The sequence below is a fragment of the Myotis yumanensis genome, unplaced genomic scaffold, assembly GCF_028538775.1.
Source record: "Myotis yumanensis isolate MYYU_CA2020_CCGP unplaced genomic scaffold, mMyoYum1.0.hap1 SCAF_10, whole genome shotgun sequence".
Taxonomy (NCBI): domain Eukaryota; kingdom Metazoa; phylum Chordata; class Mammalia; order Chiroptera; family Vespertilionidae; genus Myotis; species Myotis yumanensis.
The window spans coordinates 20,781,824-20,800,081 of record NW_027223761.1 but is presented as its reverse complement, the minus strand read 5'-3'; the positions used below and the strand labels follow the sequence as shown (position 1 = coordinate 20,800,081).

The 18,258-nt window shown below is 43.4% G+C and overlaps 1 protein-coding gene across 2 annotated transcripts; it reads left to right on the top strand.

Moving 5' to 3' along the window:
• Nucleotides 1-2,928: 2,928 nt before the first annotated feature.
• Nucleotides 2,929-18,258, top strand: LOC139017990 (membrane-spanning 4-domains subfamily A member 8-like). 2 transcript variants are annotated; one of them, XM_070426616.1, is made up of 7 exons: nt 2,929-2,955; nt 5,104-5,293; nt 8,487-8,609; nt 13,620-13,679; nt 14,698-14,826; nt 17,540-17,653; nt 17,825-18,258. In XM_070426616.1, exons 2-7 carry the CDS (start codon nt 5,105-5,107, stop codon nt 17,927-17,929), a joined length of 720 nt encoding a protein of 239 aa, XP_070282717.1. In that variant the 5' UTR covers nt 2,929-2,955; nt 5,104; the 3' UTR covers nt 17,930-18,258. The 2 variants fall into 2 exon arrangements, with proteins under 2 accessions (XP_070282717.1, XP_070282719.1); XM_070426618.1 differs by lacking the exon at nt 2,929-2,955 and adding an exon at nt 3,113-3,121.

Here is an 18,258-nt window from a genome sequence, read left to right as displayed (position 1 = left end):
CATCTTTCATAAATCCAGCTTAGAAATTAGAATTAGAAACATTTTCATTAATTTTGGGGCCAGAAGAAACTAGGCTTTCAAATTTGAGAATTCTAGGACATTAACAGATTTACCTCTGTACACCTTGGTTCGCTTTCATGTTTTCTTGCAAAATATGCAGGTCCTGCAGATATAATACTTAGAATCAAAAAGATCACAGTCCCTACTGACATCCTAGCAGCCTCATGGAGTCCTAACAATCTGCTCTCAGTTCACAAGTACTTTCACAAGAGGGAAAAGAACTTGCTCTAACAATGAAAAAATTTTAATTATAAGGTGAGTTGGAGATTATATGCACTGCCTTTTAGCCACAGAGAAAGTAGAAAAAATGTGTCCAATTAACAGGAAAGAAATCACATTGCCCTGATCAACAAAAAATCACCATTGCCCTGAGCTTTCTATGAGCCAGGCCTACTCCAGGGGAGGACAAGTTGCTATATATTTATTGGGAGCCCTGTGTTAACTTGCATGATTAGGATTCCAAGTTCTTCCTTTAAATAAAAATAGTCATAGACGTCATGTTTGCCTTCATTTGGGACAGTGTGGGTGTGAGGACCCTATCGAGAGTGCGTTGGATGTTCAAGGCCACTCTGAGCATGGGAATCCTAATCAGGGTGTTCAAAGCTAAGTTGCTATAAGCAGGTGCAAGAAGCAAGGACACAACTATCTTACTGAATGCATACTGAAAAAGGGTGCCCTTCTATAACCCCAAAATAGTGAGGTCACTATTTGGAAAGAAGCCTCTTTGTCTAAGTTAGTATTAAAGTACGTTGCTAACCAGCAGGTAGTGGCTCAGAGGTGGCTGCTTAGTGAGGCTGTAGCTCTAAGGATGGCTCTTGTATAGCTCCTATGTTGAGTCTACTGCTACTTTGTAGGAAAGATGTATTATTACCTAGTTGGTGTATGGCTACTGGGGACTGTACTTTGAAGAACTGCTTTGTCTAATAGCTCATGTCGCAGCTATGGCTATTTGGGCTACAATAAAGACTCTCTTATATACCCACAACTTCTCAGGGTTTCTCCATCAAATACCTGGCATCCAAGAAGGTCCAGTCCCTGGCAGAGGGGCTCAGATCCGACGTTAAGGGAGACCAAGTAGGCAAACCAGTCCCCACTTGCCCATCCAGATCCATTTTCTACTGTTAGAGCAGTTAGGTAACTTGTTATGTTATCAGATAAATGCACAGGTGGAATTTTTCTGTTGCTAGTGGGAGTGGGATTCTTACGATATTTTGAGAAAAAGAATTTCCTAAGACTCACATAGGAGAATGAAATGTGGTAGAAAGGTTTATTCGAGTGAAATTATATCCCTGGGGTTGCAAAGTCCCATTTCTCTTAAACCAGTCCTGGAAAATGTGCAGCTGGGGCTTCAGCAGAGCTAGAAGCAAAGGCAGTGTCCAAAGTTTCCATTCCATGAAGGAGTTGAGTTGGGCACACCATCAGTCTAGTCACAGTCCATCCGTCTATTGTATGGAGTCCACAGAGCTGTGAGTCACATGGGGAGCACATGCCCCTGTAACAGGAGAGCTAGGAGCACAAGAGGGCCAAGAGAAAAGTCCTTTGATCAGGAGCTTATCAATCTAAAATCTGCCCTTGAGGTGGCCTGTCTATTCTGGCCAATGCCCTGAACCCAGGTGTCTGACAGATAACTACCTTCCTTACCTCATTTAGACCTTACTGGGCATATTTTTATTATCTAGTCCCTTCCCCCAGTGGTGTGCGGAGAATAGACCTGGAGAATGGTAAGTGGCAGATTCCTGACAGAGCTGTACAAATGGCATGCCTATATTATCTGGCCTTTCTTTTACTCCTTTTCTGTAAATAAATAAGTAAATAAATAATAACTGGGTAAATTTTAATGGTATCAGTAAGACTGCAAAACAGGATAATTTTAGGGCCATTTAATACAGGATTTTCCTCCAAAATGTGGGCTTTGAATCCAAAATAAGAGTTCTGAATTCAAATGAAATGCACAGTGGAATAAGCAAAGTAAAATTAACTTATTTTGTGTCTCTAAAAACAAATGTGGGCAGGGGTACAAAAATCCCGATATTGTAACAGAAAATTAAAAAAAATTACTATTCTAACTATTAAACAGAATTAGAATAAAATGCACTAAAAGGTGATAAAGGAACTCACATACAGTGTCCTTATAAGCTAATTGCAGTTGCAGTTCCTCCCTGCCTGACTGTAAGAATTTGGGCAAATGACCAGCAGAAATGCTGCCTGAACATCCTCTTCCTTTTCTGGGAAGCCAGCAGTGAAACTGCAGGTGGAGCAATGAAACTACATGATGAAGGCTTCCTGTTTCTCCCCTGAGGGATTTGTTATTCTGTCTTACTGGCAGCTATATGCAGTAGTCTCAGCACCCAGTTCAAGCAACACTTTCTTTTCCACACAGATACCATTAAACACTTATCCAATTGAACTGCATTTAATTGGTTCCTTTTCAATTACAGGAAGAATATGTGGGGTGGGGGGAGTGGGGGGGCGGCTGAGCGCTAGGCAGCTGGTAACCTGCCCTGCCCCTAGGACAGTGAAGGCGAACCTTTTGAGCTCGGCATGTCAGCATTTTGAAAAACCCTAACTTATGGTAACTATATGGTGCTGTGTCACATATAGAATTTTTTTTTTTATATTTGCAACCATAGTAAAATAAAGACTTATATTTTTGATATTTATTTTATATATTTAAATGCCATTTAACAAAGAAAAATCAACCAAAAAAATGAGTTCGTGTGTCACCTCTGACACGTGTGTCATAGTTTCGCCATCACTGCTCTAGGAGAAGTACTTTGCTTTTAATCTTTCTAAATATATTTTGTAACTGAACCTGGTTCTTTCCGGAAAAACAAGTTGCCTACAACCAACCCTGGGGAAGAGAAGCAAGGGAGACCTAGCCACTGGCAGAACAAAGTGAGTATACTTAATCTAAGGGATTCTATGGATAGCTCAGGCATGCTGATAAGGTTTTTCTGCCAAATGATAACTGTGGGTGTGAGGAAGAGCCCAAGGCAGGGTTTATTGTACTAGCTTTTGAGGATGTGCTCCAAAAAAAGAGGAAAGAAAAGAATTCAGTCAGGTAAGACACTTTGCTTTCAGCCTTATCATACCCTGATCAGGGACCCCAGCCATGCCAGACTTCTGACCTTCACAGACATGAATTCTGTTTGAAGCTGCTAAATTTATAATTTCTAATAAAAAGTGCTTTCCTTTAAAAAAAAATCATGAAGTTTGTAGCCAGAGAGATTGTTCAAAACCTGTGTCATTGGACCCTAAATTGGAGATAATGAAACTTTTTTCTCTTTAGTTACCGTCTCTGTAAAACAAGAGTAGTATTATATTATTTCTTCCCACAGAGTTATAAAAATTAGAGACTATGTGTGTAAAGATCTGTGAGAGCAGCTTAGAAACAAACCATAGTGAAAGTGACATGATAGCAAGTTACCAGATACTCAGGGGTAGCTGTTACAATTAAAACTAGTAAATATTGTCACTGTTGTTTAGGAACTTAGGACCTTATAGAGGAGATATCCATGGGGGTAAAGTATTGAAGTAAATCTATACTAATAATAGAGGCATATGCAAATTGTCTGAGATGCTGTCACAGTAACAGTAACGACCAAACAGCAGGCTGCTTGGGGAGACCAGGCCGGCAGGAGGGTTAGTGAGGGATGACCAAATGACCGAACAGCAGGCTGCGTGGGGCAACCAGGCTGGCAGGGGAGAGCAGTTGGGGACAATCAGGCCAGCAGGGGAGCAGTAAGGCATCAATCAGGCCGGCAGAGGAATGGTTAGGGGGCAATCAGGCTGGCAGGCAGAAGCTGTTAGGGGCAATCAGGCAGGTAAGAAGGCGAACGGTTAGAAGCCAGCAGTTCAGGATTGTGAGAGGGATATCTGACTGCCGATTTGGGCCCAAAAGGAATTGGGCCCAAACCGGCAGTCGAACATCCCCCAAGGGGTCCCAGATTGGAGAGGGTTCAGGCCGGGCTGAGGGACACACCCCTTCCATGCACAAATTTTGTGCACTGGGCCTCTAGTATATGTATATCGGTTTATGGCATTGAGGAGAAAGTGCAAGTAGTGTCTGAAGAATAAGAAAATAGATTATAAAGCCTACCTGATAAAATGCTCCAAAGAATTCACTCTTTCAGATGGGAGATTCAGGTCTGCATGTTAAGTCATTTTAGAATATTCTAGAGCTGAGAACTTACCAATTATCAGAGGTGCCAACTTCTTGAGTATTTCTGAAGATGTACTGTACCATTTTATTTTCAAATGTATTTGTTATGCTACCTATATGGAATTCTGTGAGTCATTACCTTTACCTAAGGTTTATTTAGAAGTTGCTTCCTGGTGTTATTACAATTCACTTTAACTTTTTCTCTAAATTTCCTGCATGAAACATAAGAGTTCTGTATCCAAATGAAATGCACAGTGGAAGAAGCAAAATAAATTTAACTTACTATGTATCCCTTTAAAAAAAAAGAGAAATTTTAAAAAACCGAAACCAGAATTTACAAGTGACCTAGAACACTGAATACCATGAGCCCTCCAGTGAATACACTCAGCCCTGGCAATGGGCTTCCTTGGAGGATAAGGATCTCCATTTAACGAATATTTACACGGCTGTGAACTAGGGGAATCCATGTCCACACTCCCAGCCTCAGTTTCCTTTTTCAGAAATTGAAAGAATTAGACACACTGTTCTCCTGGAGACTCTCCAGCTCTGCAGTGTTGAAGCACCACTTTGTGCAAAATGTCCTGCTAAGCACAACGAGAGATACAAAAGTGAAAACGGCACAGCCCTGCCCTCCATAGTTCTTATCCACTTTGGGCCTCGGTTTTCTCACCTGGAAAACTGGCAAGGTGTGAGGAATCAAGAAAATGTATTTGTAAAGCACTGACTGCGTTTATGCTCTCTAACTGCTGCCTAATATCTCAAACAATAAACTCATAGGGGATTTAGATGCTCAAATGACTTAATGAAAGCAAAAGTTATGTTTCAATGAAAACATTAGTGCACATGTGAGGGATGACTCTACTGCATTTACACCTTAACAGCATGAATCTGATGACTTCAGAAGGCCCCACAGCCAATTCTGTGTTTGTGATGGGAAGCATGTCTCAGGTGCCCCTGTATCCACTCAACCAGCCACAAGTCCACCAAATTTCTGGGAACCAACCTGGTTTGGAGCCGTCTGCGCCTATGCAACCTGCCCAGAGATCCTTAAAAGAGGCCAAAGTTTTAGGGGTAAGTGAAATTTCACACTGTGTGCACTGGCCACATGGCTGGAGTCAGGGGTGGAAGGAGGTTTGGAAATACAGAAACTCCAAATCCAGCAAGTGGGGCTGGAGCTGACCCAGCCTTGCCAAACTCAGGTCTATTAAGAAGCTCAGCTCTACAGCATCACCAGGGCCTCCGTGTGGGACCTTGTATTATCTATCTTGGGCATTTTAGTAAAGAGAAAGAAAAGCAAAAAAGAAGCAGTAAATTGGAATGTTGGTCTTGTTGCCAGAATCCATGTTGACCCATGTGGCCTCTGGAAGAAGGTGGGTCCAGTGAATCAGAAGGTGGATTCTAAACCCAATGTGCTTGAATGGAATCTCTCTCCAATGTGAATAAGATATAAACTTTTGATGATTTTCCCCCAAAAGGCTGTCCAGGGTGGGACCAGGGAAAGCCCATCTCATTGCTTGGGTGAAAGAAGACACTCATGGACTCTTTTTGTTGTTGTTGTTGTTGTTAATTTTCACCTGAGGATATTTCTCCATTGATCTTTTAAAGAGAGGAAGAGAGAGAGGGAGAGAGAGAAACATCGATGTGAGAGAAACACATTGATTGGTTGCCTCCTGAATGTGCCCGGATCAGAGCCTTGGCCTGGGACAGGGAGGAGCCTGTAACTGAGGTATGGGCCCTTGACCAGAATAGAAACTGGGACCCTTCAGTCTGCAGGACCACCCTGTATCCACTGAGCCAAACCAGCTAGGACAAGACAGCGCATGAATTCTGATTCAGGCTGCCTGGGTTCAAATCCTAACTCCTCCCCCACCCCATATACTGCTCATAGTAATGTCAATTGATACAACCTGTATGGAGGGCTTTCTGTATCTGCCAAATTTTAAAATACACAATAATTCAATTTCTGAGACTTGTCCTGCAGATATGCCTGTACACATAAGAAATATGACAAGTGTGAGGTTATTTATTGCAGCATGGTTTGTGATAGTGAAACTGGCCCAAATGACCCTCAGGGTGTTTTGCCTGCTGCTGTGAAGCCAAATTCATGACACCATTGCTGATGGAAGGAAAGTGATTTATTTAGGTGCTGACTGCCTGAGAAGATGGCAGACTCATGACTTAGCAACCATCTTAATGTCTCAGGGTAGGCAAAAGACTTTTATAGAGGGATTGTGGAAAGAAGGGCATTAAGGAATGCTGACATTAGTTTTACATTTGGGTTCTCACGTGGGTTTGATGACCTCTTTCATGTCTGCCAGCACCTGGTGATTTTTTCTCTCTCTGTGGGTTTTATTTCTGGCATCATGATGTTATAGGCCTGTCCAGCCATCGGTATCTACTACACATTTATGGTAGAGGACAGTGCAAAGGACAACTGGAACTGCTTCTGCCTTAACATGCTTAAATATGAAATTATTAATATTTAAGACTGTAGGTTTTATTAGTATATTCTTACTTTTAATCTTTGGTTAGTTAGTTAATTAGATGTGAAGTTTTTTTTAAACCCTATACCCTGTTACAATAGCTAAAGAATGGGAACAACCAAAAAATTCATCAGTATAATACTGGTTAAGTCAATATATTGTATGTCTAAAGGATGAAATGTGATGGAGCTATGAAAAAGACACTCTTAGCCCTGGCCAGTGTGGCTCAGTTGGTTGACCTTCATGCCATGTACTCAGTGGTCGCCAGCTCTATTCCCAGTCAGGGCACATGCCCGATGGCAGACTCCATATCCAGTAGGAGGCAACTGATCAATGTTTCTTTCTCATCAGTAGTTCTCTCTCCCTTCTCCCTTCCTCTCTCTAAAGTCAATGATAACTTGTTTTTTTAATACAAAATGTTTTTAAAATAAAAATAGAACTCCTTAGCTCCTTATGTAATTATATGGACATACTCCCAAGCTATATCATTGAGAAAAAGAATTGGGGGCAGATATTTTGTATAATTTTCTACCATTTGTGCAAGTTCAATGGAATAACATATTTGTATTCTCTATATATTTTGAGCATGAATATATTATTAGTTTCCTAGAGTTGCCATGAAAAAGTACTATCAATTGGGTGGCTTAGAACACAATAAATTTATTATCTCAGTTCATAAATTTGTAATCATAGTATCCATGGGGCCATGCTCCCTCTGAAGGCTCTGGGGATGGATCTGTTCCAGGCCAGTCTCCCAGCTTCCAGTAGGTACTTGGCTTGTGGCACTGTAACTCCCATCTTGGCATTCTCCTGGGTGCAAATGTTTCTCTTCACATGGCATTCCTTTGAAAGGATAGCAGTCACATAGGGGCTACCCTATTCCATTATACTTCATATTATCTAATTGCATCTGCAGCAACCCTATTTACAAATGAGATTCCATTCTGAGTCACTGGAGGTTTGAACTTCAAAATATTAATTTGAGCCCTGGTCAGAATTGCTCAATTGTTGTGCACTGAAGGGTGGCAGGTTTGATTACTAGTCAAGGGCATGTACCTGGGTTGCAGGTTCAATACCCAGCCCCAGTCCAGTCACATGTGAGAGGCAGCCAATTGATGTGTCTCTTGCACACCAGTGTCTCTCTCTCTCTCTCTCTCTCTCTCTCTCTCTCTCTCTCTCTCTCCCCCCTATCATCTCTCTATTCCATTCTCTCTCAAAATCAATAAAAAAATCCTCACATGAAGATTAAAAAATAGAGATATATAAATTTGATGAGTGAGAGAAGACACAATTTAATACAAAACAATATTCCAAAGAAATAAAAAATGAGCACAAAGACTTATCTACAAAATGATGTTCATTGCAGTGTTGTTTATAATATGGAAACATATTACACCTTCCCAATATCTTTGTTCCAACTCTTCCGCAGATCATCCACATAATGGGATGTGGGCAACCTTATAAAACATATATTTAAAGAATACTTAATACCATGGGGATGTTTTCATAATGAAATATTAAGTTAAATATGCAGAGCCCTTTTGTATAATCAGTGTATATATTTGAAAAAAATAATGGAAGTTTATACACCAAAATACAAGTGATTGTTTTCTTTGAGTGGGGGGAAATTATGGGAAGTATTATTTCATTAGTACATTTTAAATATGACTTTATTGACCAAGGAAACAAAATATTTTTTAAAATAAGAAGGAGTCCCAAGGGTGCAGGGGTTAAGATTCGTCCTTAGAGACAAAGGTCTCAGCTTTTGGTTCCTCTAACAGGCCATCCAGATCCTGATCGGCCTGATACACATTGGCCTTGGCAGTGTCATAGGCACCATCGTTTTCTGGTACTACACCGCTATCTCATTCTATGGAGGCTACCCCTTCTGGGGAGGCATCTTGGTAAGTAACATAAGTTGCCCTGCAAGTGAGTTCCAGAAAGTGCCAACACACTCAGGCTCACCTTGGCAATACAATCCCAAGTGCGGGTCCCTCAGCCAGGCCTGCACCCTTTCACAGTCCAAGAGCCCTCAGGGGATGTCCGACTGCTGGCTTAGGCTCACTCCCTGGGGGAAGCAAGCCTAAACTGGCAGGCAGACATCCTTAGTGCTCCTGCAAAGGTGTGAGAGCCTCCCGCCACCGCTGTTGTGCTTGCCAGCCATGAGCTCGGCTTTGGCTGAGCAGTGTGCCCCCTGTGGGAGCACACTGACCACCAGGGGGAAGCTCCTGCATTGAGCGTCTGCCCCCTGGTGATCAGTGTGTGTCATAGTGACCAGTGGTTCCACTGCTGGGCTAAAATCAGCTCTCTGACATCCCCTGAGGGGTCCTGGATTGCTAGACGGCACAGGCCAGGCCAAGGGACCCCACCGGTGCACCATCAGGTCTGGGGAGGGATACAGGAGGTTGGCCAGCTGAGGAGGGACCGTGAGAGGGCTCCAGGGCATGTCCGGCCCATCTGGCTCAGTCCCAATTGGCTGAACCCCAGCAGCAAGCTAACTTACCGGTTGAGCATCCAGGTGGTCAGTGCACGTCATAGCAAGTGGTTGAGCAGCCTTAGCATATCATTAGCATATTGACTGGACACTTAGCATATTAGGCTTTTATTATATAAGATAGTTCTGGATGCTGGAAGTCCAAGATCAAGGCATGGGCAGGGTTGTTTCCCCTGAGACCTCTCTCCTTGGCTTGTGGATGGCTATCTTCCTCCCTGTGTCTTCACATGATCTTCCTCTGTGTGTGTCTCTGTCCTCATAGCTCTTCTAATTAGAACACCACTTATATTTTACTATAGGCCCAGTGCACGAAATTTGTGCACTGGGGGGGGGGGGGGGTTATTCCTCAGCCCAGCCTGCATCCTCTCCAATCTGGGACCCCTCAGGGGATGTCCAACTGCTGGGTTAGGCCCGATCCCTGTGGGACTGCAGGCTCCCAACTGCTCGCCTGCCTACCTGCCTCATTGCCCCTAACCACTCTCCAGCCAGCCTGATCAATGTCTAACTGCTCCCCTGCAGGGCCCAATCACCCCCAACTGCCTTCCCCTGCAAGCCTGGTCCCCCCCAACTGCCCTCACCTGCTGGCCTGGTCACCCCTAACTCCCCTACCCTGCTGGCCTGGTCACCCCTAACTGCCCTCCCCTGCAGGCCTGGTCACCCCTAACTGCCCTCCCCTGCAGTCCAGGTCACCTCTAACTGCCCTCCCCTGCCAGCCTGGTTGCCCCTAACTGCCATCTCCTGCAGGCCTGGCCCCCCCAATTGCCATCCCTCCCCTGCTGGCCTGGTCACCCCAACTGCCCTCTCCTGCCGTCCTTGTCACCCCCTAACTGCCCTCCCATGCTGGCCTGATCACTCACAACTGCCATCCCCTGCCAGCCATCTTGTGGTGGCCATCTTGTGACCAAATGGGGGTGGCCATCTTGTGCGAGGGTGTGACGGTCAATTTCATATTCCCTCTTTATTATATAGGATTAGGGCCCATCCACATGACCTCATTTAACCTTAACCACTTTGTTAAAGGCCCTATCTTCAAATATAGTAGAACTTATGATGGGTTACAGCCCCAAAAACCCATTATAAATTGAAAATATCCTGAGTCAAAAATGCATTGCCGAAACCGGTTTGGCTCAGTGGATAGAGCATCGGCCTGCGGACTCAAAGGTCCCAGGTTCGATTCCGGTCAAGGGCATGTACCTGGGTTGCAGGCACATCCCCAGTAGGAGATGTGCAGGAGGTGGCTGATCGATGTTTCTCTCTCATCGATGTTTCTAACTCTCTATCTCTCTCCCTTCCTCTCTGTAAAAAATCAATAAAATATATTTAAAAAAAAATGCATTAAATACTACACTGTAGAGAATGGGTTGTTTAGGCTCGTGATTGCATGGCTGACAGGGAGCTGAGGCTGGCTGCTTCTGTCCAGCATCACCAGAGAGTATGTTACCACATATCACTCACCCAGGAAATGTCAAAATCCAAAATCCAAAGAACAGTTTCTACTGAATGTGTATGGCTTTCACACCATTGTAAAGTCAAAAAAAAAGTCATAGTTCCAACTATAGTGAGTCTGGTAATATCTATACAGTCACATTTGGAGGTCCTGGGGTTTTAGACTTCAAAAAATGGATTATGAGGAGATAAACTTCAGCTCATAATACCAAGTCCCAGCCCTATAAGGCACCATCACCCCAATTAGGTCACCTTTTCTAATTAGTCCACCTTAGAGGTTAGGAAACCTTTTCCTAGTTCATCACCCCAGTGTTCAAGTGCTGTTGGACAAAGGCCCACAACTGGAGCTCCAGGAGAAAACATTTCACCAGTAATTGAGTGTCTGCCCAGCCACAGAACAGTCATTAAGCAGTGGGTACTCAACCTGGAGTCCTCTGATGGGCTCAGAGTCCACCTTGTTACAAAATATTTGGTACATAGATGTTTTTGTTTTTATGGAACAGGCCATAGTATTGATCACATTTTCAGGGTGATCTATAATCCTTTAAGAGGTTAAGAAACACAGATCCTTTCTTTTCTCCAATATATTACCTTTATGATTCTTTTCCATTCTCCTTAGTGTCTTCCCTCCTCCACAGGCACACATATGCAATCCAATCCCTCTCCTATCAACAATGTCCTTTTCTACCCACTTTAACACAATTTTTCTCTCAAATCACATATCTGTGACCCAAGGGAGTTTTCTCAAAAATAACAAAACTCCAGCAAAGTCACGATATACCATGAGATTTAAATAAAACACCCTAGAGTTGTCCACTGCCCACACACACACACACACACACACACACACACACACAGCATCTGCAAAATTGCAGGGCTTAGATTCTTGGGAGCATTTTTGTCTGAGCACTTGCTCTCTCTTGTTCCCATAAAAGTCTCCTTTTCTGAGGCTGAGGTCTTCCCTCTGTTCAGCACAGACCCAGACTTGGAACTCAGCCAACAACAGACGCCTGTGTGTATAACAGACTTCTGTGGAGTTTGGAGAAATGGAAAAGACTAATACCACAGCCACAAAACAGTTCCTGTTGAGTGTTAGATTCTCTTAAGGCATTTCAAAGGCCCTGGTGGCCATTTCCCCTCCCACTAGGCTGCTCAGGTCCCATCAACCCTTATGACACCACCCTCCCTTTTTCCTGCAGGGCACTTTTGTTCTTTGTTGCCTTACTGACTCTAGGACTATCTATTTTCTTTTCTTTTTTTTTTTTTAGGACTATCTATTTTCTAAAGATCATATGGTCCTCCTCCAAACCAAAGACCCTCTCCTTAGGCACCTTAAAAAGACCAACAGGGACACCAGAAGTTCAGTCTTCTGTTTCCTTCCTTTCCTACAAAGTCTGTAGAAAACATAAATTGAGACTCATTTTCCCACTTATAGGAAAAATGGCATTCCTCTCACAAGGCATTGGTGGCTAGAGTAAGTTTTCATTGTGAATACCCATTTCCATTCCAAGGCACAGGCATCTATTCTGAGGTGGAATGAGTGCAGGATGAGGGTTAAGAACATGAGATCTGGAGTCAATTACCTGGATTTTATTTCCAGTTATGCTATTTTCTGGGTGGTCTTGGGTGTGTCTTTTAAAATTTCTAAGCCTCAGTCCACACCTCCTTAAACTGGAAATAATAATGGTGCTTGGCGGGCCATCATGGAGTTAAGTAAGGCAAAGTTAAAAGCACTTCATGTAGGGCTGAGCAAAGCTTCCATTAAACCATAGCTGATGACCTTCAGACTGTCACTGACAGCAGGGAATCCCATCAGCCACTATGCCTGCAGAACATCAGTGTTGAAATAGATGCACACAATCTATCCTGTCGCCCTCATAGTTGATGTTCATCATTGCAGAGAGGCAACATTCTTCTGAAATTTGGTACTAAAAGGTACCAAATTGGATACAGGAAATGACTGATACTGGGCTTTTATCTCAAAGTAGTGAAAATATGAGGACGCCTTCCTTCTCTCCAGAGCCCCTATGCCTGAGTGAATTGTTTTGGGAGGTCAACAAGAAGTGCCTGTGAGAAAATAAATGACAAGAAAATAAGTGATTTTATTGAGTATCTACTATGTACAGGATCTACCATGGGCAAGATATACCAAATGCTAGATGCAAGGAACAAATTATCTCATGATAATACCACTTAAGAAGACATATAGTATTCCCCATTTTTTCTGAAGAGGAAATATACACTTGGAAAAATTAATAACTTACCCAAGGTCACATGCATTTCAAGTTAGAGTTTAAAACCAAGTGTACTGGATTCTAAAATACATATTTATCCCAAGTTATTGCCCTGTCTAGTGGTGACAAATAGCTCTTTTTTTATTTTTTCCTCCCTCCCTCCCTTCCTCCCTCCCTCCCTCCCTCCCTCCTTCTTTTTCCTTTCCTTTCCTTTCCTTTCCTTTCCTTTCCTTTCCTTTCCTTTCCTTTCCTTTCCTTTCCTTTCCTTTCCCTTCCTTTTCTCTTTTCTCTCTTCTCTTCTCTTCTTTCCCTTTCCCTTCCCCTTCTCCTTCCTTCCCTTTCCTTCCCTTTTCCCCCCTCCATTGAGTTGAGTAGGAGGTCCCAGCAGATGATCCTAGCATGTATGAGAGAACATGTGTGTGATCAGAAACACAGAAGCCTGAAAGTGGGGCCCTGACCTCTGGCCTCTTTCCTTTTTTCTTTTTGAAAAATATACTTTTATTGACTTCAGAGAGAAAAGGAGAGGGAGGGAGAGATAGAAACAACAGTGATGAGAGAGAATCATTGATTGGCTGCCTCTTGTGCGCCCCCCACTGGGGATCAACCCCACAACCCAGGCATGTGCCCTTGACTGGAATCAAATCTGGGACCCTTTAGTCTGCAGGCAAACACGTTGTCCACTGAGCCAAACCAGCTAGGGTTCTTTGGGCTCTTTCTAAACTCCCTCTCTTCTGTGCCAGTTCATCGTTTCAGGATCCCTCTCAGTGACATCAGAACAGCTACCAAGATCTCCTTGCCTGGTAAGTCCCACCCTGAGACAGGCTCTCCCAGCTGTGGACCTCTAGGGGACACACACATGGAGGGAAACAAGCTCATACACAATGCCTCCCTTATCCTTGCACCTACTTGTAACCAGACACAGGGCACTGACACGCATGCTCACTCATACTCACTCACAAGACCACATGAACCTGGCCAGAGTCACAAATGGGAAAGAGTCCAGAGGATTTGGTGGAAGGAAGTGCAGCATCAGGTTATGGAGAGACAGAGAGAATAACTTTCCTAAGAGGATCTTACAAGAGGAGGCAAAAAACAACCAGGGGTGCTAGGCTGCCCTCCAGCAGAGCAGGCACTGACTGCCTGCAGCACACAGAGCCCAGTGCCAGACATTCCTACAGGGAAGCCAGGGGAGGCTCAGGCAGCAGCCTCCCAAAGGAATCCTTCCAAACTAGTTCTGTGAATTAACATGGGCAAGGATTGGTGGCCCCAAATATTGGACCAAGAAAGTACTTTTTTTCCCCAGGATGTCCTGGTCCTATACCAGATGAGATCTATTTAAAAAATCCACAAGGAAGATCAATTCTGGGCATGCCTTTCTGCACATGGACCAGAATCATGGAGCATCAGAGCCTGTCACATCCCAGAACACATGGGCTGAGTCTCCTGCCTATGTCCTGTGGGATAAATGAGTCCAGTGATTCCTAAACATTATTCTTGGGGATACTTGTCTCACGAGATATTTTATGAAGATAGTTAGATAACTTGGGAGGGACTTTATTTAGTAGTCTCCTCTCCAGGGGATCCATAATCCATGTTAAAGACTTTGAGAAGTCCTGCACAAAAGATCTAACTTTGTGCAACCTGGGTGTTTTCAAAGTTAATTTACCACCAAACCTATTTTGCACAACACATCTCTTTACTTGCCTCACATCTAGGGTTCCAGGAATTCACATTATGAAGCACTTGTTGTGTCTCTGCTCATCTCAGCTACAATTGTTTTCCTTTCTCATACTGACCCTCTCTCTGTATCTTCTTCAGCTGAAGGGTAGCATGGGCTTGAGTATCGCCAGTGCAATCTGCTCTCTGGTCGGAATCATGCTCCTCATCACAGATATGGTTATCAACAACCTGCATAGCTCCTTCAGCTCCTATCCCTGCAGCGGTATGGTAAGTATCTCTCTTGACCAATTCTCCTCTGGTTTCCAATGTAGCTATCTTTAGGAAATCATTGGAAAGGGCCTGGTCCCACCAAGCACCAAAGGAAACAGAGATGCTCTCAGAACAGTTTCAAGTCCCTGACCTGTAGGTTATTGCTGCTGCTCCAAGCATGTGACTTTTCTTAGTCTTAGTTCCTATCTTTATAAAAGAGGACCTATCTTTTGACATTGTTGGGAGGATTAAATGCAGTTATAGAGATAATGCACCGGTACCCACCATCCTGTACATCTACCCACATGTTCACCTTCCTACCCATTTTCATAGAAAAAGGGATCAGCAAAGGTGTTCAGAAAGGGACAGAGAGTGAACATTTAAGGTTTTGCATGCCATCTAGTCTCTGTTGCAGTGCTCAATCCAGTGTGAAAGCGTCCATAGAAATGAAAAGGCAAATGAGCCATCCCATGTTATATAGACCCATGTTATCAAATAGAAATCTAATGTAAGCCACGTGTGTGACTTTACATTTTCTAGTCTCCATATTAAAGAGTGAAAAAAACTGAAATTAATTTCCATAATACATTTATTTAACCCCATAAATATAAAACATCATTTCAATCTATAACCTGTATAAAAAATTATTATATCAATATTTGGCATTTTGGGTGTCACATCTTAGAAATCCAGTGTGTATTTTGCATTTACAACACATCTCAAGACCTCGAGGGCACTTGGCTAACATCTGAAAATTCAGCTATAGATGAGTCCCATGTAAACTCAATGTCTCCCTCTACACAGCAGCCCTGCCCTCTCTGCTCACTCAAGTTATTACTCCACGTGCTTCTCCCCTCCCCCTGGCTCCACCTCTCTTCTTTATCACTATCTGCCATTTGCTACAGCTTTTCCATCAACATCTGAACACACTTTTGTATCTTTCATCTTCAATAACACAATAACCTTTTCTTGGTTATTTCAGCTACCACTCCATTTCTCTGGCTCTCTCTGCAGAAAATTCCTTAAAAGAATTGTCTGCCTCACGGTCTCCAATTCTCTTCTCACATAATCTCTCTTTAACCCACGCTAGCCATACTTTTAGCCTCAGTTCTCCAAAAAAACTCCTCTGTTCAAGCGCCCAATCATTCCTCCTCTTTGGTGGACTTCCCGTTGGCTTTCAGGCCCTGCAGCTGGCGTTTCTGCACCCACACTGGTTGCTCTCTTTTCTTTTGATGGTTCTTGTCTTTCCCCCAATTTCTCACACTCAGTCTTCAATTTTCTCCTGTTTCTCTCTCTACTCTCTGCCTTAGCAATCTCATCCAGCCTGGTGACTTGAAACACTTTCCTATGACAATGACTCCAAACGCCTAGGTTCTGGCAAAACATCTCTCACAAACTCGTGTCTAGTACCCAGTTGTCCACTCTCCATCTTATCTTTGGATATCAACATGTCCAAATCTCATCTCCAGTTTTTATTTGCCAAACCTTCTCACAGGTTGCCTTTTCCAGGTTGATGGCACTGCATCCTTCAAGTCACTCAGAAAAAACTGGTGAAATCATTGATTGACCCATTCTGTCTCCCGCACCTCTGAGCCAACTCCTCAGGGAATCCTGTTGATTTCCCCTTTAAAATGCATCCAGAACCCAGCCATTCTCACCAGTTTCTCAGTCACCATACTGACTGGAGCCCCCACCCCTGACTTCTAATCTCAGTTCTGCCAATGTCTGATCTTGGCAAAAGATCTCTTCCATCCCATGCACCCACACACCTCTGGCTTCAGTCCAGAAGAAGGAGGGCTGGACTTCAACATAGCTTAGCAAAAGATGAACCAAGGCATGGGGTGCTCCAAGGTCTCAACAAGCATGAATTAATACTCATCAAATAATAACTATCTGAACTGCTTGAGGAACCCTTCTCCCTCATGGAAGGGTGTTTTCATTTTCAAATACAGTTGAAAAACAATACTATATTAGTTTCAAGTATATGGTGTAATGATTAGATACATATAACTTATGAGGTGACTACATTCCTATACTGTACTTTAATTTACCTGCCTGTGACTGTTTTTACAACTCCCTATTTGTATTTCTTAATACCCTTCACATTTTCACCCATCTTCCCAGCCCTCCTCCCATTAGAAAGCTTTCTTTATAAAAGAATGTTGTAGTTAACAATGCCACGGTCATAAGCCAGGAAGGTTCAGAGGGATGCTGGAGGTAACTACTGATGTCTGGACGTTAGACATCCCTGCTTTGTAATGTGTAAATTTCTCACAAGATGCCTTTTCTTCTGTAGGCCCTACCACCCCTTCATGTTTCTCAGTCACGTCTTTCTCCTCTATCCATCTTTCTTTGCTCTCTCTGAGGACTGCTCATACTCCCAAATTTCTCTTCGCTTCCTACACAGAACAGTTTCACTGTTTCACTGTCTCACTCCAGACCCCATCCTTAGGTTTCGTGCCCTGTATCCAAAACAAGTCATCGAGGTGTTTTCCTAAACAATGACTATTCTTTTCCTTAGAACAGCACAGGTAGTAAGTGTTAAAATAATTCTTTTACAAACATATTTGACCCTCACATAACTTAGGGAGATATTTTCTACACGAGGCTAAGATGAGGTTAGAGGACTTCCTCAAAGCCCTAGCCATGGTCCATTGCAGAGCCATGCTTTGAGTCAGACCTCACACTCCCATGGCACCATTCATGACCTCCATTATCTTTCTGGTTCCAGGTCTCTGGAGTGACTACTTCTGCTGTGTTGTTCATCTTTAGCCTCTTGGAGTTCTGCATTGCCTGCACGTCTGCCCACTTTGGCTGCAAACTATTCCGCTATTCACACAACAACGTGAGTTTGTAGGACCCTCAGTGGGTGGAAAGATGCCCTAAAGAGTGTGGGCACTAGAAAGGTTGTTAGGCTTTTGTTTCCTCTCCAGGCACATGGGGAGTCCCGGAATATCTAAAGCCTTGTGCAATTGTAGTTCTCACTAACGCACCTCCATGTACCTGTCTTTTTCAGGGCACTGTGGTCTTTCAAACCGTCTATGTGACAAACCCAGTGGCCAATCCAGAACCAGTGAACTCTCCACCATCTTATTCCAGTGAGATCCAGGACTCCAAATAGTACAAAGGTTCTGGAAACCTTTTTCACTGGAACCAAAAGAAGAACTCTCCTTTCTGGGCTTCTGAAACTCAGCTTTTTTTCCCCTGACAAACTAAGGAATGTGTCTCTCCAACTGCTGGCACCTTGGACTTCATTCACTTCAGCTTGGTTAATCATGCTGTTCCTCCATTTAAAAGGAGACAGGACTTTAAAGTGGATTTGAGCAAAGAGGTCCTCCCTAGGACATCCACCTATGGGATGTCTAGTGCAGATATTCATGTGTTTACCTGTGTGAGCTCATGAGCTAATGGAACAAGTGTCTAGACATCGCAAGCTTCATTATCCCAATC

Excerpts from the sequence above, each read along its gene's own strand:
- LOC139017990 (XM_070426616.1), top strand. The coding sequence starts at position 5,105 with ATGAATCTGATGACTTCAGAAGGCCCCACAGCCAATTCTGTGTTTGTG. Across the intron at positions 14,827-17,539 it reads CCTATCCCTGCAGCGGTATG|GTCTCTGGAGTGACTACTTC; the intron begins GTAAGTATCTCT and ends TTCTGGTTCCAG. Across the intron at positions 17,654-17,824 it reads TCCGCTATTCACACAACAAC|GGCACTGTGGTCTTTCAAAC; the intron begins GTGAGTTTGTAG and ends TGTCTTTTTCAG.